A 25395-nucleotide genomic window follows, 5' to 3' on the forward strand; every position below is an offset into this window, starting at 1 on the left:
GAAAGTTGTCCTGGGGGCAGCTCAACTGAGCTGTTATGACTCGTCTTTGAGCTGTTATTCTGATAATCATTGATTATGCAGTTGAGTACGTTCTCTCGGTGCTTGAAATAGATTCACAGCCAAAACTATTGCTTACAATATGTCCATGTTTTCCTGTGAGCAACACAACCGAGAAGAAGAAGCATGACACCCGCTAGATCCTGTAAGTTCCCACTCACAGCTTTGTTGGCAGATTGCATGCTGAGCCCACCCAAGCTGAACGTCAGAGCCAAGGGCTACGTCTGCCTTGGTCTGCACACTGTGCTTTGTCGTCCTCCTCAGTTGGACCGAGGTAGACTGTGAGTCCGAGATCATCAGGATGCAAACTTTGGTGCCACAACTGTCACTCAACGTCTACTAATGTTTGGGATTGCTGCTGAAGCTGGGCAAATTTTAGATCAAAATTCTTACACTCTAAATTACTCAATGCACTTCATAGATGATTAGGTCCAGTTTCTTTGTTTTTATCTCTACACCTTCATTCTTATGTCATACATTTAGTTCATTTTATATAATGCAGACAATTTTATGTTGTGTATTTGTGCAACTGGGAGCTTTGGCCCTTTCTGTGAATGAATCGTCATTATAAATGCATACCTGTACACTACCATGAACCAGCCACATCCAGTAACATCATAAACCAATAAGGATACCAGAGACTGCTGAATGTGTGCTCTTCTGACTTCATTTTCAGCTTTTTCTAGCTTCAGAAGATTGGACATGTTTAGTGGAGTGGTGCTATTTTCAGCTTTGGATTAAGTTTGTTTAGTTCTTGTTCCCCCCACAGATTATTTTGACTTCAAATGATGTACACATTGCTAATTTTGGGTATTTTGTACTTGGAGGAAAACTTTGATACTGAAGACATGCTTTTCGAGGACTGCCTTGTGATAATCCACTTAAAAGTCCACAAAAAATGGGACCTCTTTCTTCTTTCATCTAATGTTCCTCCTCCCCCAAAAAGGGTTTTTTCACAGAAGTGCGTAGAAAAAATGTTTATATGAGTACCCGATCAACTGAACACCGATCAATCAATGGATCCCTGTTAGGACTGCATTTTTATTCAGCATGCTCTTATTACTTGGTTGTAAACTGACATGACTGTATATTGTGGGAATGTTAACCAGAACCTTTTACCAGAACCTAACCCCATGACTTCCACATGACGTATACACACAAGTAGAACACAGATGAATGCAGCTTCCTCACCACGTCTATTATCTGCAGCAGGGTGAGACCCAGCTCCACCACGATAGCAGCCGAGTCATTGACCACAGGCCTCTCTAATCGATTGTAGTTAGCCATCAGCTCCTTGTACAGCCTCCTCTGGTACTCCCCCTGCAAGGATCCTGGAGAAAAAGAAGCAACAGGAAGGGAGGTCTGAATGGAGATCATAATAAATGCAGTTGTCATCGGTGGCATTTTCACCACAAACAATACTAATATTCCAGTAAAGACGATCTGTGACTCTGCTTCACCCAGGGTTAGTCCCTGCAGTCATGGCTTGATTAACTATTTTCCAGGCGATAAACCAAAGAATGCTCTATATTCTTTTTAATACCATCAGTGATTTGGCTTGGACTTGCTGTTTCTTCGTTAAAAGAGCGCTGAAAGAAGCCTAATGGCTGTTTAAGCTTCTGCCCTTTCACTTGTTGGCAGCCTGCAGCCAAATTATAAGTTACTTAGTATAATTTCCAACATCCTGCCACACAACCTGCTGCATCTATTTACCTTGTTGACTTGGTGCCAAGATGTTGCTGATTTTGATTTCAACAGTTTAATCTGTAAACTTATGGAAAGTGTTAACGAAGTAAGAATGTTTGCGTTTAGCCGGAAGGTTTGATGAATAATGAATAAATAAACATGTGCTGAGATCTGCATAAATATCTGCTGACTCTAACACACTCACACACACTCACACACACACACACACACACAGAGACAGGTACATACGGTATTGGTAGCACTGGAGGTTGGGAGGTACTTAAGATGTAAGGTGATTAGGGAGATGTGTTTGCTGGCCAAATTCTCATCACCTTTATTGATTGTCTCTCACTTCCTCCACACATTCAGCTCTTCGTCCCAAAATAAAGAGATAGTATAGGTCCACACGAACACTCTCACACAATCAGACCATATTGTTAAGAAGCTTGACGAAGCTGATACCAGGGATTTCTATAGACAAGAAAGTCAAGCCAAAACATTGTCAAAGAAATAATTGCATGGTGAAAAGAAATGTTGTGTCAGGGTGTTTTTTTTTATTTATTTTCTTAATTAAATAGTGCCCTTCTTGAATACTTTATCATCCTTAAGTACTGATTAAACATCCATCTCTGCCTTATTGTATTACAATGGTGCCCTTTTTTGGAACAACTGTGATTTGATTTGGTGACGCATTTTTTAATATCTCTTTGAGCATCACCAAGAGATCCACTTCTGACGTAACCAAAAGAAGGTCAACAGAAAATGAATTACCTCTCAGACCTGCGGAGGATAATAGATGCAATCACACATATGACAAGCTCTTAGAAATAACTCAGATAAACAGTGTCGAAAAAAAGGAAGATTTGAATTGAGGTTTTGGGGGACTTCTTAAAGTCAACACACTTTTTTATTTAATGAACAGAAAGTTGTTTACCTGAGTGATCACAACTTGCAGATGAAAAACTGATATTTTTTATACACAGAGATGTCCTAATATGCAAATATACAAAAGTATAAACCGTATATTGTAACGGACATGCAGAAGCAAAATGTCAGCTCCAGACATAGACAGTGTACACTAAACTTCCTGCCCACCAACTTTTAGAGGTCATTCCCCTGAGAAATGGATGCACAGACATGGCGGTGGAGGAAAACACTGACAGAAAAAATAACAACAGAGACAACGAATTAGTGAGAAAGAAAAATAAGAGCAGAGCATTAATAACACAGCCCTGTAAAGCTGTGAAGACAAGAGTTGCATGCCTTTGGCCTGCATGGTGCTGATTTGTCCATTGAGGCTGTAATGAGGGGAGTTATGGCAGAACTGAGCCTGAGGTCAGACAGAGAGGAGCAATGAGAAGCTGCTCAGCACAGCAGAATCCCTTTCAGTGCCTCTATAAAGCCATATAGTGCTCAGTGGATGATAGGATTTATGACAGTCCTCAGTCATGCATTCATACCACAAGACATGGATGCAGATACATATTTGCACCAGATTGTCTTTCAGTCTCCAGTAAACATGTTAGGGTGAATTATAATCTACAAGGCAAACATCCTAAAAGGCTGTTTGTCTTGTGAGTTCTGCAAAAACACCATTTTGAGAAATCACAAAACAGAAGAGCAAAGTCATAACCCTGCCCGTACATCCACAATAAACATTTGCATAGACAAGTGTGCACAAATTTAAATGGCCTCATCTGCAGCTGCCATCCTCCCAATGGCCCGCCTGCATCTTTCCTGTGTTTTATTACCGTGAAGTATGGACTGAGGGCTAAGACAACGTAAACTAATAAAGTCAGCGAAGAATTGAAAGCGCCATCTCTGCTGCTGCTTGTCTCATGAAAGCATGTTCAGTAGAAATGAAATAATCAAATCAAATAAACCACAAGCTGTGTAATCGGTGGATGAAAGGATAAATCCATGAGTGTTTTTTGTTTTGTTAATCATACCATTCATGAAGCTGCTGATACAAGTTTGCAAGCAGACTTTACTTTCAAAACACAGCGACAGACAAACATCTGTTTACCTTTACGCTCGGTCTAGTTTTTTATTCTAATATGGTGATACCTAGAGGCTCTTGAGTAAACTCACACTTCCTCTTTCTTGTTTAAAATGTAGAGGTATGTGATGATCAACATCAGCAAGAGCTGTGTTCTTATTTCCCTGCTGGAGACGAGAAAAACAACTATGCAGCTCTACATGAGTGTCTGGCCGTCCTGATGAGGGCCATCGGAGACATGGCAGAGGAGGCAGACCAGGGGAGCTTTTGTTTCTGGTTGAGCAGGAAATACAAAGTTGTTGTTTGGCAGAGAAGTCAAGCAGGTATTCCTACCAATAATATATTGATCAGCAACAAGTGTAGACCCATGTACTTTCATTTTAACACCATGTGGGTCATTGTAGAAATTGTCATGGATCACTTTGGTGCCTAGACCGGGTCCCCAAGATATTTAATACATTTAAAAAACTCATTTAATCACAGACTAATTATTTAATGCCATGATATTTAGAGCATTGTTAACACGGGGATGGAAATTCTCACTTATCTTGTGTCAGATTAAAGATGTACAGCTTTAAAAGAAATGGATACTCAACACTTTTAATGTTTAACTTTAATCAGACAAACTGATTATTTAGGAAAAATAGTTTTATTGTTTGAATGAAAATAAGACTAAATAAATGAAAGGCATGGCTTTACCTGAAAAACTTAATTCCACCCTACGTTGTGAATCCATGTGTTGTGAAACAAGGAAACACAGCCTGCCCTGGAAAGCTACTGAAAACTCTGGTTGCCCTTCAGGCACAGTCCCAGTAACTACAGAGAAACAAAGCAATCTTATGCTACCTCTGGCACTGACGTTCTCAGCATCCAAAGCATGTTAACGGATTGTAAAGAATAAATCATATTAACTATAAATGCATAAACTACAAACATACGTATGACTGGGTTGTAAAAGTTAGGTTAAACATAACTGAGACAAGTGCTGCTAATCAGGCAAAGCTTCAATTTTCTAACCTAATTTAAACCCCTTTAAAATGGCTCACAATGATCTTCCTGCAATCAACTGTTTCACACCATTACGGGTGATAAATGCATCCATAAAATCAATACAATTGATTGGTAATCACAGTAGGGCATAGACCCTGGACAGCACACTGCTGACCAGGGCCAGTATCACAAAGGGAAGCACAGAAGTATTTGGTGATTACAGTTGATTTATTTCACTTATTTTATAGAAATAACGTTCCAAAGTCAAACAACTCTCTAAAATTAGATAAGGAGTATACATTTCATTAGGGACCAAAGCAATGTAAAAAACAGCAGTTTTGTTAGAACCAATTATGTGCAGCAAATGAGCAATCAGCCTGGGCTCACACAGAAGCTGCTCATTACAGCTCGACAGGTGGAGTTCTGACCTGCCTTCATGATAGCATAAAACACCCAATCAAATTTCTTCCTGCCTGCTACACAAACAGTCCACATACATCAAAAATGACATGTACCCAAGTACAGATTTATTGGCTAGCACGAACTGTGTATCCACAATTTGATTGGCTGGTAAAGCGTGAAGTGTGGAAAATTTTGCTGGAAGAAACACTTTGTCGATGGCGCTCAGGAAACCTGGCGTTACGTTATTCAATGTCAACAGACAGCAACGCCGAGGAGCCGCTCAGCTCAGACATGTTAGAACATGTAGCGTTGAAGCCACGCCAAAATTAACTGCTAATTTAAGAGTTTGACAATAATTGTTTCACTTACATAGTGGCAAAGTGGATAGTGTCACTACTGACAAACCAGGGTCATTATAGCTTTCTGTGCGAACAAAAGTCTATGAAAGGACTGTTTGTGCAGGCAGTTGCTGCTACCTTGTCATGAGTCCATTCGAGTCCTCTCCTGACTGCTGTAAATAAATGCAAAAGGAGGAGAGATCATAACTTCTAACTGGATTCATATATTTTTTATGACAAAACAGGTGTTGGAGGCCATGAACTCACCTCCTTCTGAGCCTTTTTGAGGAAAACAAGGTAGTCTGCTTGTACAGACTTACGACAACGTAGTGGCAAAGAGATGGACATTTCTTTCTCATTCCTTTATGTAGACCTTTAGTACACATTACAATGCTGAGTTAAAGCTACTTCCGATTGTTTTCAGGGACCCTAACAGTATCACTTAAATGGAATAACATTTTTGAGTCTTGTCAGAAGCTTAAAATCCCAGTTCATTTTAATGTAGCTCTGCTGTCTCCTTGGAAACATTAATAAACATTTTGCTGCAAACAAATACTCCATTCTCACTCAAAACTGTATCAAGACCTGTTGCTTTTGTCTGAAGAAAGTTTGAACATCTTATCATCTAGTGAAAGACCTGGGATTGTTATCATTAGACCAAGGCTTTTTGGGAAAAAAGCAGTGATCAAATAGTCAAGTATAACATGTTAGCATTAGCATTAGTAAGACTAATACAAAAGTATGTTTATTTATCTATTTATTCTCACAAAGTAGTGAGTATTATGGCTAAAACCTTATGCTCAACTGTTTAATAAAATCATGTCAGAAGCCCAAATCTCATAAAATATTTCTTCATTCGTGCAGATCACAAATATTGCTCTGTTACAGTTTTCACAAATGTGTTCTTTCTTCCCCTTCTCTACGCCACTAAGCATGTTACCCTAACCAACACCTCAGTGTTGAAGTGGCATCAGCCCTGAGGGGGACCAAAATAAATCCTTTTTACAGTCTGAACATCACAATTTGATTATTTCACTTAATTTATTTTTATTTATTTCATTTTATAATGTTGATGGAGAGCACTATCTCACAGATGTGATTTTTGGTGTACATACCGTGTATTATTTATTTTATTTACTCATATTTTTTGTGGCACTTTGGGATTTCTTTAAGTGAAAAGTGCATTACAAATAAAATGTATTCTTATTATTTTTATTATTATTATCATCAAAAAATAAACAAAAAGAAAGTAAAAAAAGAGAACTGACAAATCAGTCAGTGCCCAGGCTTATATCCCCCTCTTCTTTAAATAATCTGTTTGAAAAGCAGCTCCAGGTGTAAATGTTTACAGCAGACACATACAAAAGAAGAGAATATTTATTGTTTATTTATTGGATGGAGGGATAGATGGATGGATGGATTCTTAATGGAACTGTCTGATCCACCAATATAGCAAAAAAATTGCCATCAATTATTCCAGTCCTTCCGCTGTCCTTCAATTTCTTTCAAGCTTCCCATCTTTCATCAGCTTTTACACTCTTTATTGCCTCACAATTCCAGCCAGCTCTAAGTTTGGAGTCAGCTATCCAAATTTTAGTTTATGTTTTATGATGAATGAGCACATTTCACAGCTAATGATGTGAGCAAGCAAGCAAAAAACTACATAAAATGAAATTTATGAAAACAGACCATTATGATTACCACCACTGACAGGGAGGTGGCACTTGGAGAAATCTCCAAAGAGAAAGTCATTTAACACTGAGGCCATATAAGGTTAACAACTTAAAATGGTTCCTTTCATTTCTGAGGCTAAAGGCATGTTTGTTTGGGGTGGCATCTAAACACATCAGCATTTCCCCTGTCACGCACACTCACACTAACATGTATAGAAAAATTCAGAGCTATGTGATCTGGCCCATTTGAATATTTTTACTGGGTCAGTGAATTCAGATGAGGCTTCCGCAGATGCTTATCAGACGCACTGTCCACACGCAGACTGCCAGAGGGACTCGTTCTCCAGCTCTCACTTTCTCACCATACACATCAACAACATACAGAAAAACAAAAACACAGGAATGCTATTTTAGGCAGAGCACTAAATGACCAAAATGTGCATCAGGGTGTTTTAGAGGACCAGAAACACACAGCTGAACTCATCCATACAGAGCTGCTCCACAACCACACACAGACAGGATTGAGGAGACTGTCGTTATGTTTCTTTTTTTTTTCCTGCAAAAATAAACTGCCATACTTGTGTATATTTGGAAAAACAATACAATAGAGAACATGAATTTTTTTTCTGTTTTTTTCTCACTATCAAAGATACAGTGCCCGAGGAACAATAGAATGATACTTTTCCACATTATGTATTTTTCTTTGATTGTTATAGTAGTTTATGTTGGAAATAGTTTGTTTCTGGTTTTGGATTTGAAAAAATTAAACAATATGTTTTTCTAAAGATAATCTATTACAAAAAAAAAATTGTAACAAACTGGGGGTCCAAATGACCGATGTAAAGCTGTCTGCCTGCACGTCTTTATAATGTGAAATACGATCAGTCTGATGTGAACAGTGATACTGTTCTGTGACATCGCTTTTGGACTAACATGGAAATATAATCAGGAACCAATGATGGGGCTGGTCCACGAGGACAATTCATTTTACAGTTATATCCATCATTCTGTCTCTCATTTCTCAAACACGACCTCCAGAGTTTTCTGTCACGGTATGTCCCCCTCTAATTTTGACTTGATAAATTTGTGCCCTTTCATGAGATGGCACCTTAAAGGCTTAATACGTTTGCTTGTATTGTGTTTATCATTCATGTCACATCTGGAAACTACAGCCTTTCATAATGAGGATATTGCAGTTTTTCAAGTGGAATTTTCGAGCCTAAAGTGACACCACATTGCCAACGTGATCCTAATGCTAAGATAGCTAGCTCAATCGGACACCTCCTGTACATGTGCTCTACCTGCCAACTCAAAACAGGAAGTTGCAAATCAATATTGTGTAACTTGTGTTGAAAAAGAACTGGCATTTGGAAAATAATCCAGCTGTATTATGATGGATTTATACAGATGAGATGGTCAACAAATGTTTGGTGCATAGTATTATAATCATTAGCAAACACACACTTAAATGAAAATATCACAATAGAGACATGCACACGTTTTTATTCTTTCTTTATGAAAAACCCACTTGCAAGTCCTGAAGGCTGAGACATCTCTCAATACTGCACACTGTGTACTGTATATTATATGTAGTATACAGTATACTACCAGCAGTAATTGTAAGTGTGTCGCCATTAAAACAACTATGCTTTGATAAGAATGTAAGCCGCTGCATTATGGGATGTAGTAAGCAAGGTAGGCAGGTCAGTTGTGCGCTTGATATTTTCCTTGAAGTAGAAAACCATCCAGGTTCTCACATTCTATATATTATGCAATAGTTTGTATACTGTGTACTACATCTAAGCAAAATCCGTATATGCTCATCGTATAGTATGCATTGCATGCAATATAGTCTCCAAACCAGTAACCAGCGGGAATTGAACCCAGGACCTTCTTGCTGTGAGACGGCTGCACTAGTTCAGTGGGTCTGTAAAAAAAATTTAGAGAGGAATCTTTTCCCTGCAACAATCCAAAAATATTTGTTTAATAAAATGATTGGTCTTTTTAAAGTTGATCTGGTTTGTTTTGCATGCATGAGCGTGCATGGATGTTTGTCTATACGATGGACTGCCAACCTGTGCAGAGAAGCAGTGATGGATGGATGGATGGATGGATGGATGGATGGATGGATGGATGGATGGATGGATGGATGGATGGATGGATGGATGGATGGATGGATGGATGGATGGATGGATGGATGGATGGATGGATGGATGGATGGATGGATGGATGGATGGACTGTTGTGAAGTCACAGCATTAGGCAAAATATCAAAACTTTATTTATTTTCATATATTTTGTTTGTAACACTGACTTGGATCAGGTGTTATACGAAAGCACTTATTAGATGAACAGAGACGTCGCGAGGGCTCTAATATATATTGAATTTACCTGAAAGACTCTTTTAAGTTATATAAGAAACTACTCTTTAGCTTTTGTGTTGTCACTTTTTCACTCTGTGTAAATGTTTGCCACGTTTTTCTTTCCCCGCCACATTTATCTTTTCTTAAATGTACGTACCAAAGTCACCTGGTTGGGTTTAGTGAATTCAAAACCTTGTTGAGTTATGACAAAACAATATTCTTTTACTTTAAATACGGCACTCACATAATCTTCATACCATACCATACCCAAAACCATGATCGTGTGTCACGCGTAAAAGTCTTTTTTTTCTAGAGCTGAATAGCTGTCCTCAACAAATACTGCTTACTTTTATCTGCGTGCTAGTAAAAACTATTCAGACAGGGTTAACATGGGACCTCTGTTGTAACTGGAATCCCTGCAGCATCTTTTATCCTGAAGAATAATTATTCAGAATGCTCTTGAGCTGTGGTGACAAGAGGCAGGTATATTAGAGGAAAAGTGAAACACATCCGTGTTTCTGCTAACATCAGCTCAGTTGACATGCTGCCAGGTGTTCCTTCTTTTGAGGCACGTCCCTCCAGCACATAAAACGCAAACCTTCTTACTAGTGAATAATCATATTTCACACAACACACACGGCGAATCCCAGAAATGAACAAATAGAGTCAAATCTATTAAGTGGTCTGGAAAATGAAAGGGCCCTGATCCCAGAATGAGACAGAGGGGCCAGAGTCGTATACCTGAGAGGGGCGATGGGGGGGGCACCATTGCCACACAAAGACTCCACTGACAGACGCCACTACCCGGGCGCCTGCTGAATCAACATAACAAAAGCTACATATACAGACTTTCTGATGCCAATGAAGAGTTGGCGTGAGCCTGAATAGAAGAAAGAGGGAAAAAATGAACAGCGTACACAAATATCCAACAGAGATGTGGAACAATATGAATATTCAGTATGTGTCATGTGATTTATAAAGCTAGATTAATTCATTCACTGAGGAAGGGTGAATAACTAAATCATTACAGTATGTATTTTTTGGACTTATAATTAATTCAGCTGAATACATTTTATATTGAATGTATTTAATAAACATTATTTATTAGGAAATTATACCTTAAGAAGTATTTGTTGTTTACTGTCTGTCTGTGTTTCTGTGCAATGATATAAGAAAACCAATGTCATATGTTAAATATACCAAATTACATGATTTCTTGTGGCAATTTCTTGGACTTATATGGAATATATGGAATTTTCTTTGTTGGAGGTCTGAAATTATGATTTCCCAAAGAACATCAAATCCAACGTAAATACTATGAGGCACTGAGAACACAGTGTTATCCGATTACCCAGACCAGTCAGATATGGTCACTTTCTTTAAGGAGTATGCACTTATATAACTCCTGGCCCAACCCTGAAGAACGTCCCACTCAATGACACATCACCCTTCAGTGAAACAAAATAAACAAACTATGACAACTATGAAACAAATGACACCTTTCATATGAATAAAGAAAATGCATCCTCTGTGGATTTTCCATATCATCACATAAGAAAATCATGTTCCTTACAAGTTAATAAAATGACATGCATTTTACATGTTGTCTTTATTCATTTAAAAGAAACCAAACCAAAGTACAGAATCAGTGTGTGAACAGGTAAACGCATTGTTTTTGCTTCCACAGGATTTAAGAGGGTAAGTAGCAAGATGCACTTGATTAACTGATGACAAGTGTGAGGACCTTTATAAAAGCAGATGTTTGGGCAGTTTGCTGGTATTCAGCATTGAGGGGTGTGTTAACATTTTGTGTTAACAAAATGTCAAGAAAAAAGATGAGGATACATCTAACCAGGATATATGTTCTTCTCTCTAAAAGAGAACTTGGCACCAAGGCAAAGTTACATCTGAACATATAAAAACCAATCTGTGCCATGCCCACTCCTCCTGACACTACAACTCCCAGCATTCCTCAATTCTTTTTTTTTCTTTTTTTCCCCATTTTATCACCCAGTGCGCCTACCTAAGTTACAGTCCTGGGGCCTCATCAAAGCTTGCTTGTGCACAAAACAGGGCTTGAAAGATGCGCAAGCCACCTTCTATGCAAAGGTTGGGATTTAAAAAGAAAAAACTAACTGAAAAATGTGCGCATCTCTACGCCAACCCTGACCCTCCCGTAGGAACTTACTTAAGACATGGGGAACTGGCGACGCAGGCGGTGAGGTGGTGAAATGAAGCCATATTCATGTCATACTCTTAATAATGTCATCACATATCAGACTTATAATATAATAGCGCTGATCGTGTCCCTCTGTGTGTGAAGCACAGCGTCAGTCAGGACTCTGCAGCCGCAGTGCCAGGACACGCCGGGAACCTCCTCACACCCACCGCGACAACTGGAGAGTGACTGAGGACAGAACAAATGAGGGGCTACGTAGAGCCTTTAGGAGCTCTACGGAGCCCCTAAAGAGACACAGATTTTTTTTATATATATATAATGAGTTTAACGCGCGCGTGAAACCTTTAGGCGCGGACGTAAGCCTAAATTATGGTTCTGCGTTAAAACGACGCAGAGCCTACGGCGTAGGGTACGTGGCGACGCACACCTACACCGTAGGTTCTGCGTTGGTGTGACGCGGAACCATAAATCAGCCTTGAGCAGCACTGAGGGGAGACGGGAGGGGAGGGGGAGCGGGGCTGCCGTGCCGTCTTCGCATCGCCTTCGCACAGGGTGTCTTGATGATTTGCAATTACAGGCTGAGCCTACCGTTAGTTTTTAAACTGTAAAAAGTGGGGGGGACAAAAACATGATTTTGAAAAGTGGGGGGGACATGTCCCCCCTGTCCCCAGTGGAAATTGCGCCGTGGCACTCACAGCGTTTAGCACAGCAACGGCGTGCTGCCACTCACTCGCTTTATTTTATACTATTTATATACTTTTTCTACTTTTACTGTGACCACCAAATAATGTCGTTTTCCTGTCCTCCACCTCATCCACAACATCTCGATCTCAGTCGCCGTGAAATTTAGTGGCACGGTGGCTCGACACGTCTCATTCATTCTGACGCCAAACAGGCTGCAGGAAGCCGCTGCGCATGCTCAGCAGGCTCATTCATATGCAAATACTACTTTGCATTGCCCATTTATGGTATGAAATGGGCGTTTAGAGGGCGGGATATGAGGCGAATTCACCTGCGCAACCTTCCAGCTGGACTGTGATTTATAAAGCGAACACTGCGTGCAAGTGTGCGTGCACGTGGTTTTAAAAATCCAGATTTCTTTTGCGCCCGCCATTTTCGGCTTTTGGGTTTACGTGCACTTTTAGTATGAATCCTACGCACTCTTTTATAAATGAGGCCCCTGGGCATTGCTCCCCTCTACCAACCCTGGGAGGCCCTGCACTGAGCTCAGGTCTCCTTCTTAGGGTGGGGTGAGGGTGGGGTTTCTCCGGCCGGACATAGTGCCCAGGACTGTGTGCATGTGTGCAGGTTTTTGTGAGGGTAGCTCCCATTAGCTACCCAAGGGAACATGGGGAGAACATGCAAACTGGGGCGGCAGTAGCTCAGGTGGAAGAGCGGGTCGTCCAATGATCGAAAGGTCGGCGTCTCGAATCCCGCTCTGTCCCAGTTTGCTGTCGTAGTGTCCTTGGGCAAGACACCTTACCGACCTTGCCCCGTGTGAATGTGTGTGAATGTTGGTGGTGGTCGGTGGTCGGAGGGGCCGTTTGGCGCGATATGGCAGCCACGCTTCTGCCAGTCTGCCCCAGGGCAGCTGTTCAATTCAATTCAATTCAATTCAATTGTATTTATATAGCGTCTAATACAACAAATGTTGTCTCTAGACGCTTTCCAGAGATCCAGAACATGAACATAAACATAAACATAAACATAAACCCCCGAGCAATTATTATATAAACAATGGCAGGTAACTGGCAGGTAGCTGTGGCTACAAAACGTAGTTTACCACCACCAGTGAGGATGTGTATCAATGAATAATGATCTCTGTAAAGCGCTCTGGGTACCTTGAAGGGCGCTATATAAATCGAAGTCATCATCAAACTCCACACAGAAAGGCCCTTTCGCCAACCCCACCCAGGGTGTGGGCGCTGAAGTCATGGGGAAACTTAACATTTCTACACATCATGGACTGCACCTGAGCCCTCATCACCTTCATCCGTTTCACCCGGTCTCATCCCTACTTATACCCTGCACATTCCCCAGCTCATCGTGTGGTATCGTTTGGTCCACATGTCTTATGATCGACAGCCTCCACCTTTTTACTGTGTCTCTGGGTGCATCTTTACGCACTGTGATTTCTGGATTAAATCCTAATTTAGTTACTCTGTGCTTGTGTCGCCTGCTACTTCAAAACCCTGACAATCTGGAACAATGTCTTTTGGATATTGTTCCAGAAACTGCAGAGATGAGCAAGGACAGAGAGACTCTGTTGTGACTTTACGGTACAACAACTAGGGCTTTATTTCCATTTCTCATCCTAGATTGACGGCCTTTTTCTTGACATTTTTCAGGCTTTTTGTCTTTGCCGACAAGAACTTCACAGCTGCAGATAAGTTCTGTGTTGTGTCGTCCATCACTAGCTCACACTCGCTTCAAAAAATGTCCCATTTAAATCAACCGGGCCACCTCTTGGCTGTTGGCAGGTTTTTTTGTCCGATCTCTTCAAAAACATCTCATTACATTTAAAGATGCTTCATTTGAGTAAAGGTTTGCCAAAAATGTACCCAAGATTAATGGGTTCTCCCTTTCCCAAAGCTGCACCTCCCCGCAAATAATCATAAAATTGGTTTCAGTAGGGTTTCCATAATTCTTTTAACAGCCAGACAAACAAACATTTTCCTCAAGACTTGCTCAAATAGAGAAACAGGGAAAAGATAAAACTGTAACTATCCCTGCTTCACATTATGGTACACCTCAAAGACAGTGACAGCATTGACAGTGACAAATGTCAAAAGGAATTTCAACGCAGAGATGAAATGTGAGCCGATATCTTATATGCATATACCGTATGTGTAGTCTAGCCAGCCCACTCTAATTCTTTTACTCTACAATACTTAGAATTAGGATTGTTCTTCTGGTACCAAAAACTTCCTCGATTGCTTTGAAAAGTGGTTCTTAAAGCTTTTGCATGAGTCGTCACATAAAGCTCCATCCCATTGGGATTGTGTTGGTACGTTTTGTAGCAGTGGAAATAGCTGTGAATGGAAGGGGTACCAGACCCTTTTAATGAGAGAGAATTTTTGCAAAGTGAATGGGTACGACTGGCAAGGCTAATATACTGTATGTGTGGAGTTGTATAAAAGAACAAAAAACTATCCAGCAGTCATGATTGCAGGACACAAATGTCCTCCAGAGGCTAGGAGACAAGTAAGGATTTTTTTTTCCTGGTTTCCCCGTTATTGTGGATGTATTTCAGTGAGCAGGGGTTTGAATTAAGGTCACATCTACCTTGGGAACAGTCTACCACCTCATTAAATCAATGTCAGTCATTTGGAAATGAAACGAGTCTCTCAAGGGAGGTCAGCGGTGAAGCATCCAGATGTTCAAGTCCGAACACATGTGGTTAGCATATTACCTAACATACAAAATACAGATGGAGATAGAAAGTTGGAAAATTCTGCGATTTGAGCTGAGCTGAATTGGAGGCATACAAGATGAGGACCTAACACTGAACTTAAGTGGGGATTAAAAAGATAATTTGATAGGGAGGGCAAATAAGTGAAGAATATGAAATCGTAAAAGATAATTTGAACTTGGAATATTGGACATTTTGTGTTGCACTGGCCGCTAATTACAGACATAGTTAATTAATTCAACGTTTGAACTTCCAGGGTATCAGTTTGATACAGATTTTTGTTCAGTGTGCATACTGTAAATTTTAAAATAACTATTCATTTAGCAGTGTTTATAATATGGTCGATAATTTTCTGTATTCATGTAACACTGCACTGCCTTCACAAAATCACCTTTTGGGAATAAAAGTTATGGCTGCAGGACTTGCAGACAGTAAAAAAGTCAACATAACTTGATAAGGACATTATGTCTGTGACAAGAAGAAGTAATAAAATCAGTAATGATGAATATAAAAAGTGTATACTGGATGGAGGTCAAAAGAAGGAAAACTGAGCGATAAAATAAAGGGAACAGCGGCAACAACCTGACAGAGATTTAAACCACTATGATTTCTGTTGCTTTCAAGAAGAGTTTCTCTGTGCAACAGTGTATGCTCCTCGGAATACAAATGTTTTGTGAGATGTTTAAGTCCACTGATGAGAAATGGACTCACCCATTTTCAGATTACATCCAGCATGGTGTGACTGTGGTCAGTGGTGAGCAGGGATCAGAGCGCAGGGTGTTGTGAGTTAATGGAGTTTTGGATGCAGGGATTCATATCGCTGAGATGTATTATCTATGGTCCTAAGATCACTAAATGTTTAATCCTAATCCAGGAGTTCGGACTGTGCTTTGGAGCTACTCTTAGAGAATGACTATGGTATCTCAACCATGTTGAATATGACCTACTAAAACAGCTCAAATGAAGCCCCAAAGTTTATCAGGATACCAGCGTTTTATAGCCATCTCATTTGTTAGTTTCAGGCATCCAAATATGAAACACTTTTCAACTTCTACTTCACCCTCAGATTTTAAATTCATACCTTTACTGAAATACTGACAAAGGTCAGTATTAAAATAAGTTTATGAGAAATGGTATAGGTAGTACTGCAGACCACAGAAAATACAAGAGTGAAGAAAACACTGGAAAAATCTGCAAAACAAGAATAAACAGGCAACTTCATACTCCTCACTGGTTTACATTTCACACACACACATATATATATATATATACATAACTATATATATATTCTTTCAAGGGCAGTTGAGTTGAGTTTGTGAATAGCTCAGATCTGCGGGGTACCCAGATCAGAGAAGAATTATCCAACCTCCCCATCTTCAATTTTGGGTCGTGCTTCATTTGCTGTATTTGGAGTTGGCCAGTGCAAGCCAGATCACAGAACAGAAACATGCATCCTGCAGAAGAGAGTGGGATAGGGATGCAAGTGTGTGACTCTTTTTACTGCCTCAAACCAGCTGCTATATGGCCATAAGACATGGTTGAAAAGGAGACTTGTACAATTTCCCTACTTTGACCAGAGAATTATGTAAATGTATGTGAAAAAAGAAGAATAAAAAACAAAATATTTCTTCTCTAAATTCCGGATTAATAATTCTTATTATTGTGATCAAATTCAAAATTTCAGTCAAAAGCCCAGGTGCAGATGTGAGGGGATTTCTAAATCAAAGTAACCCTGTCATGTGTTTATCCAATGCATGTTACAGTGGTGAGCACAAATTCTTAGAAAATCATATTTGAGCTTCAAGGAAGCCACCGTGTCCTCTATCTCCTGTTTTGCCTATTGTCTTGTGTTTCCCTTGAAAGACTAAAGCTGCTTATCAGTGGTACAGTGAATGAATGTGCACACAGCTTACAAGCAGCTAGCTGGTAGTTTAATCCCCATGAAAGAAAAAAAAACAAGCATACCACACATTTATCTTGCTGTTCAATCCTTATTAATAATTGAGAATGAAAAAAAGAGAAAATATTATATTTAAAATTATGATAAGGCTTTCCCTAGCTTTTCCAGTGTTTCTGACAGTAGAAACGATCACCAAGGATGTCCCACCATGAAAGGACACTCGGGACAGTAGAGGTCACCTGTCAGTTCATCTGCATTACTCCTATTAGTTTTTGTATCAGTCACTGACACTTCTCCCCCCCATCCATCGTTTCCTCTACAGAAAGAGCATTGAGTTGTTCAGCAAGGTGAGTTAAGGGGGGTAGAAGGGGACAGGTTTGAGTTTGTGCTTGCATGCAAATCCATTAATAAGTAGGAGCATTGAAAGCTTTGCTTCAGCAAAGTATCTGTGTTTAAAAAAAACAACTTTAATAACCAACCCAGATGTCACAGATGATGATGGGGCTTAGGACAAAATGATAGGGGCATGCAAGCACGTCTCCCTGCACACCAATAAACAAACAGTAAAGTTTGCACACTCATATCATTTTCATTCAAATATGTGGATATTGTTTTAAAAAATTGTTGAATGACGCTTTTTATGGACGAGTGTACGTGAACAAACTGAATTTTTTAAATGAATCTTGGAGACACGGTCTTGGTATGCTGAGGTCATTAAAGAATGTGCTGACTAACGAATCAATCACATTCATGCAGGGAATATTATGTATTATGACTTGAATAGTTTCTGAGGGAGAACTTTTCCAGTCACAGAGAAACCCTCTCGTCAAAGCCCACAGTCCTTCTATCGGAAAATGCAAGCAAGAGGAATCTATATTTCTGGCAGAGTTTTGTTAAACCTCCTGAATAATCGATGGCATTTCCCTTCAAAACCTACCTTTAAAAAGGATGACAATCAAAACGTAAAATCCAATCGAACATGGTCCCCAAAACTTGTGGCACCGCATTGTGGCGCTGCTCGGTGAAGTGTCGGAGTCTCTGAGCGTCGGAGACACGCGGACTCTGCTGCAGCCAGAAGGGGGATGAACGAGAAAAGCCGGATTTATGGTTCCGCGTTAAATCGACGCAGGGCCTACGCTGTACGATGCGCGTCGCCGCGTACCCTACGCCGTAGGTTCTGCGTTGGTGTAACGCGGAACCATAAATCAGCCTAAAGCGAGGAGAGGGCAGTGTGTGGGGGGAATAAACCTGACAGAAGTGAGGACAGACTGGCGCTTTCAGGTACAGGAGTCCGTCACGATGCGCGGTTAAATGAATGACACAGATTTTTATAACAGACCCTGGAGGTTTCTAAATTAGACAAAATTAAGATATGGGATTAAACATTTGCATGACACAAAAATAAAGCCCCATTATATTATGTATATATTATATAACGACTTGTAGCCTATATGCCAAAAAAAATAATAAAAAAATACATTTTTAATTTTTTAATCTCATGTTCCATGATTAAAGAAATGGTTTTCGGTGAACAATGTGATATCTACTTTTCACAGTTTTATGGGCTGACGTGTGTAGTAGTAATATGTATGTATGTCTGTATGTATGTGTATATCTATATATGATATATATTATGATACAACTCACACATTTCCCTTTAAAATATTATGATTGAAAAAAAAACCTTTACTTTCCAAACCTTTCTCATACTTAGTGAGGCCAACTAAAACTCATATTCATATTACAAAAGTATCATATTAACCATAATAAATCGACAAATACTCCACCATAAGCCTCTGGGGGGTTCACAAGTCCAAAAAAGATGGAAAACAGTCTCTGAGTGTGTGAAGCAGAGAGTGCATGTGACATCAATGTCATTTCTGAATTTAACTAAAAATTCAGAAATGACTCAATTTTTTCTCACCACCCAAGAGGACAATGACGAATAATCTTAAATGTCCTCTTTGACTTTGTTGACTAGCAAGGCCATAGATGACGTAGCGCTTTGTCTGAACTCAGAAAGACATCACACCCTCAGTGATGTCCCAGTTGCTGATAACCATTGTTAGCAGTACTAATACTGTAAGCAGCAACTCTTGTTATCAAAAATAAGCAGCATAAGAACACATCTAATGATTAAAAGTGAATACTGCTATGTGTACGTCTGCCTTCGTGTGAGAAGAAAGAGACAAAACACAATGCAACCAGCAGTCACGTTTGATTTTGATGTTTGGTATAGGTTCCAGTTGAAATTTTGGGCAAGGAACTCTGACTTTAGAGTACAAATACACTAAACCTGTACGGGGGACTGTACAAGCATGTACCCCAGGATTTTGCTCCAATATTTTGGTAAACAAGCTTTAAGAGTAATTAGAAGTATATTGTGTGACAGTTGTGCTAGATACAAGATTGCTCCAAGAACATAGTCACCGTAACCCAAAAATCCTTGCACTTAGTGGGGCTTGCAGGAAATTGTCCATAACTCACTCGGTTTGGAAGATTTTGTTTCACATTGTCTTGTCATGCCTGCAGATGGGCCAAAGACTGGTCTAAATATGTAATAATCACAGGATTACATTAATTTGAGCAGTTCTGGTTGAGAGGTGAGAGGTGAGGTGAGATATTCTTGATATTCTGTTAGATATTTAATAAAGATGAGCTGGCATTGTTTGGCTTCATCAAGCTGCTCTGTGTTGCTCATTACAATCAGTTTGGGCTATAACCACTAGCCACTTGAAGAAGTGTGTTCAGATTTTGGTATGCAGATGTTATTTCAAGGGATGTAATTACTACTTAAAATGTGAAAGACTTGTTGGGGTCAAATAAGAATGGTTACTGCAGGTTTAAATTAAAGACAAAGCCAAACACAGCAAAGGTAGTCCTCATACATGTCACTCCTGTCTCTGTGCACAGACAGGAATAGCATCTCTGGGTTATAAAGCAGGTACAGACAACCAGTCAACCTTCCTTCTCTCACAGCTGTTGACAATCTTTTATGATTGTGCCATGTGTCACATTGCAATTTCCATTTCCAAGTGTTACAAAGAGGTTCACCAGCTACATTTTTGTCGTTTTTGTCTTCTTTTTGTGCCAAGCTGGCTCATAATCGAGTGACCTATTTATTCCAGGCCATAAATAATTTCAGTCAAAAATATGAACCAAGAGGTAATGAAGGGGAACACTGCGTATTTCTCCAAATGCTCTCACCACCTGGCTCCATTTTTCTCTACACCCAATGGAAAAGAGTGTATTATCTAAGAAAGTAGTCCTTAGTCAGTGGTATTCATTCTCGAAAAGATGTATTCATGCACTTTTTATTGTACCATATTGTGTACATTTACTGTGGCTCTTTCACAGGAGCTGTCCACGGTGCTGAAGGAGCTGCCCACCCTACTGAGTTACATAGCCCAGTGAGGTAATAGTAAAATGTTCAGGTCTTATTATATATACTCATACAAAGCTAAAAATGTGCAAAAAAAAATTTTTTTTCTTCTGTGTCTTTGCAGACAGTAGAAACACAAAATATTTAACTTTTTTTTCTCATAAGCTTAAAAAAGTCAATTAGTTTTGTTTTAAGGCTGCAACACATTCAAAAGAAAGCTGGGAAAGTAAGGCTTTTATCACTTCGTAATGTTATCATTGAAATTATTATCATTATTATTACAATACAATACAATTATTATTTTGTCCCTTTTATTTATGCAATTACGGAGTCCCCCTCATCCAGTACAGGGAGATGTTCTTGCATTTTTACTTCAAAATTCTTCTGATGGTGTTTATCAGTGGAAGGTGAGAACTGCACACAGGTCAGTCCAGGACCCAAACCCTATTCTTCCTCTGCTAACCCCTTGGTAGGTAAGTAGAGTGTTGTTTTACATTGTGTTGTTGAAAATTGTGATTTAAAGTGCTTTTGTGCAGAGGTGTAAATGCCATTTTCAAAAGGCTCTGATGCACACAAACAATCACAGACCATGTTGTTTGGACTTGTTGCTGATAACAGCCTGAATGGTATTTTCTGTGTCTTGTGTCTGGGGCACATACAGCTCTGTATTTTAGAGCTTGACAAAGGTTTCCCAAAGTAATCACTTGCCAGTGTGTTTCATTAGCTATTGACAAATGATGGATATTGATGTAGTGCGGTCTGAGGAGTTGGAGATCAAATATGTCCAGCACAGAGTTGGGTTCTTGCCCTTTGCATGCTGAAACTCTTTAAAGTGTTAAATGATACTATGCATTGTAGATGGATAAATATGAAAATCTTCCTCAAAAAGTTACATTTGTTTCTCTTAAATCTGTTGGCAAAGAGCCAGTCCCCTTCCTTGCTGCTCCTCAAGATTCAGTTGATCATCAATACTGTTTTTCTACCAAATCATCGGTAGCTGTAACGGCTTGAAGGATACATGTTATTGACCATGGCATTCATAACAAGATAACATAAAAGATAACCAAATTCAATTCAATTCAATTCAATGTTATTTATATAGCGTCTAATACAACAGATGTTGTCTCTAGACGCTTTCCAGAGATCCAGAACATGAACATAAACATGAACAAATGAAAGTCAAACTTAGAAGAGGCTCCAATCTACAAGAATTTAAAAGTGTGAACACTTTCTTTTTTTCACAAAAATAACAGGCATTGTTTCATGCTGCATCAAATTTATGATGGATTTTTAAATGTGATGATGTGATTTTTTTTTTCTAACTCCTACATGTGGTGTACTTAAGAGTTTGCACGTAATCAAACTTTGTGTATAGTTTTATGCAGAGTCCATGAATAAATAGAATTTTTTTTTAAAGTTTTTCCCTGTTCATCCAGCCTGATTGTGTTTGTTGCCTCCTCTGTGCACGATCTCCCCTGGAGAGATTATTATGAACAAATGTTTGGTGTCACACTACAACTGCAAAAATACACAAACAGCCAAAATAATAAACATCTCTCTCCTATCACTGAGTCTGGTCACGAACTGCTGAAATAATATTCAGAAAAAAGAGGAAAAAAAGTTACATTTGAGAATGGAGCTATTATGAAAAAAAGAAATTAGGGATTTGGCCCGTCTTAGAGTTGGCCAGCTGATGAGGTTGCAGCAGAAAAGGTTTTTTGGTTTAAAGCCAGTATCGGTGTCCTTCCCTTAAGCTTAATTCCTGTGACTAGAACATTTTTCTGGTGTTTAACCAGGTACGATAACCTTGTCTGCTCATGAGTGCGCAGCAGAACTCTTCCGCAGATGGAGTTTTGTAACGAATCCGTGCAGAAAAATGTTGAAATATTGTTTTATTTAATCAAAACCAAACTCAAATGATAAAAGAAAAATTATTCTCCAGATTTTGAATTCTTCATTAATAAGATTGAAGTTGAAAGTCTCTCTGAATTGGGCTTGTACTGTATGTTTGTTTTAATTTTCTTTTAAAAGAGGAAATGGTACGTACATAAATAGGTGTGAAGTCCAAGGAGAGCAGCTCATTCTCAATATTTTATAAATGAGAAGTGTTCTGTTAATGCACTTAATGTTGTGGAAATACGCTGGCCCCTTCCCTTTATCTCCTTCATCTCTGTCTTCCTTTTTTCCTCCACACTCCTTTGGTTTTTTACAGCATAAAACAAATCTTGCAGACATAATTAGTGACAACAGAATCAGAGCTCGGTATGTTACTCTGATGTATGTGAACAGCACACTGCAAGAAAAAGCTGAAGATGATGATAATAGTGGCAGATGTACCCTTCACAGTTTACGCTCCTCTGAAAAATGACAAGCTTGACATCTCCAGCTTGTATCTTATATAGTTAAAGATGTGATGGCTGCCTTCTCAGAGCATAAATAAAATATTTGGAGTATTCGCTCATCTCAGCAGGGTGCATGTGTTCAGGTGTTTTATAGAATGAGGTCAGATGAGTTTTAGTTCTGGTTTGAATCACTGCCTTTGATGCGTGAAAGAAACATAAAGGTGTGTGCGTGCTTGCATTTGTGAATCAGCACTTCTGTGTGTATGAAACATGCACATGTGCCAGGAAACAATCAAGCTGTGGCTTTCTGTTCTCCAAATATGTTTGTTGTTGTTCTTTTCCAGGTACCCTAAAAGATCTGTTCTATGTGAAGAAGTGTGAAACATGTTGTCTCACTCTGTTCGTTAAGGGATATCAACAAAAGATGAAACATCTCACACACTTTGCAGTTTCGAGTGCAAAAGGTCAGCACAGCAGCGCCATTAGTGGTGAGGGAGACATGGAGTCAGACCTTCCGAAACATAAAACAACAAAAAGGTCTGACGTTTTGCATTTGTGTAGGTGGATGAATAAAAAATTTAAATCTTCAAAGAACAGCTTGTACAATTATGTACCAAATGAATATACCCCATATACTCATACTTAGAAGTTCTTAGGTTCATAAGACACTTTAATTATTTAAGGTTTTTGTTCTGTTGAACTTCTGGCTATTGTCTGTCTGCATTAACTTTTATCCACTTCACTTTATATACAGTCATTTTCATGTGGCTGCTTCAGTATTTGTGCAACAGTGTAAATATTACATCACATGGAAAGATTCACATGAAGGCTGACACATACTTTAAAGAAGGGGAGACTTAAAGGGTATGCCTTAACTAGAAGAACCCAGACTGGACTGGACTCTTGGGACTTTTATCTTATCTTGAAGTCTCAGCCTTTGAAGGAAAGGCAAGGTTTAAAGGAGACATGTCCTGCCCTTGTTTTAGAAGCTGACACCATTTCGTGTGAGGTCTGGAAGACATATATATGGCATGCTTTGCTCAAAATACCACAGCTCATTGTCAAACATGCCTTCGCTTCCCAGTCCCTGGAAACCTTTTTTTTAATGTATTTTTCAGTAGTCTATTTCCATTTTTCAGTTTACTCCAAACTACTCCAAGCAGCGCTTATCTGACACTGGACGACACTGTTTTGCTATATTTAAAAAATAATTTAAACTTAAGCATAAATTTGAAGTATTATTATACTGTATAACAGTAGTTGAAAGCAAAATTACTTGATTGACAACGTTGCTGTCTTATGCTTCAATTTTCCTGTGTGTGGTCAAAAGGTAATGATCCCTGTTTTAGCCACAATGTCATCAAAAGGCATGCACTTAATCGCTCTTTAATCTAAACTGAAAAAATATCCTTGAATTATCCCCAGAGGGAAATTACTCTATACAAAATAAAATATTCAGATTAATCTTATTGTCATTGAGTCAGCGTCCCGACACAACGAAATTTGTTCCAGTACAGCCCGGCCAAGAGAACAAAAAAGGAGACACAACAGATGACAACATAGGACACAGGTAGACAGTTGCTGAGGCTGCAGCCGCCCTTATCATTAGCTGAGAGAGGACGACACTGGGGAAGAGGAAGGGAAAAAATACATCTTCACAATGTGCAAAAAACACCTCAGCACAGAAAAAAAGCATCATACTCAACCATTTAACAACATCAAACAAGCATATGTGGAGGGGGTGAGGGTGGAGGGTAAGTGTGTGTGTGTGTGTGGGGGGGTTACAGGTCACCTGTATTTGAATTAATTATCAAGCAGTTGGAAAATTGGAAGTGTGAGAGGGAGAGAGAGCACAAAAGAACAAGCAAAACAACCAGCTGTATCATATTTTTGAGTAACCCCAACCAGGTCATCTGCTGTGTAGGCCTAAATCACATAAGTCAAAGTGTAACGTTTAGTTTGTCGAACTTAATATTACTATTCAGATGTCTTCGTGAGATTCAGTTGAGAAAACGTATTAAAGTTGGAAACTACTCTGAAGAAGTTGAAACAACTTATCTTCATAAGTTATCTCAACCCAATTTCAAGTTCAGTCTATTAAAAAAATCCTCAAAGGAGTGTGTCAGAGGTGGTGAGAGAAACAAGTAACTTCCTCCAGCGGATCTGTGGAGTCAAACACGGAAACACAACGGTAAGTGACAAAGAAAGTCTGCTGGATGTTACAAGATTCAGCCTGGTAGGGTGTTAAAGCTTAAACATTCAGTTTAACCCATACCATGTTAATTTTAGTGGAAATCATACCTTCTATTTAAAAACTGTAATCCGTGGAGTTCTGCAGTAAGCTCGTCTGCTGCTCCTCTGTATTTCCCTCTCTACTGGCAATGACAGAGATGAATAAAAAAAAACAATACTTTAAGCACGTATGAGCTGTCATTGCTAATGATTTGGAGCTTACAGCAGAATGGCCATTAAATAAAGAGCTAGAAGATGTCTCTGTGCAGCATACACGGATTTAAATTCAGCCGCTCACACTGGAAGCCAGAAATACATTTTTTCTGTCACTGAAGTGATGTTTAAGACTAGCTGAAAAAATTAAAAATTAATTTACAATCATGCATGCTCAAGGTGACCACTGGAAAATGACAAATTTGACCAGCGACGCAGTTTAAAACC

At 39.3% G+C, this 25395-nt stretch overlaps 1 protein-coding gene across 1 annotated transcript in view; it reads right to left on the reverse strand.

Annotated features, from left to right (window-relative positions):
- Nucleotides 1-18053, reverse strand: part of chrna8 (cholinergic receptor, nicotinic, alpha 8) — a 53079-nt gene extending 35026 nt beyond the window's left edge. Inside the window, exons 1-2 of the mRNA XM_061725465.1 lie at nucleotides 17936-18053; nucleotides 1249-1388 (exon numbers count right to left, since the gene is read on the reverse strand). Coding sequence (XP_061581449.1) covers nucleotides 1249-1388; nucleotides 17936-18005 — 210 coding nt within the window. The 5' untranslated portion in view covers nucleotides 18006-18053. The remainder of the gene's footprint in view (nucleotides 1-1248; nucleotides 1389-17935) is intronic.
- Nucleotides 18054-25395: the final 7342 nt, after the last annotated feature.

Source organism: Cololabis saira, chromosome 7, assembly GCF_033807715.1.
Source record: "Cololabis saira isolate AMF1-May2022 chromosome 7, fColSai1.1, whole genome shotgun sequence".
In the NCBI taxonomy this organism is placed as follows: domain Eukaryota; kingdom Metazoa; phylum Chordata; class Actinopteri; order Beloniformes; family Belonidae; genus Cololabis; species Cololabis saira.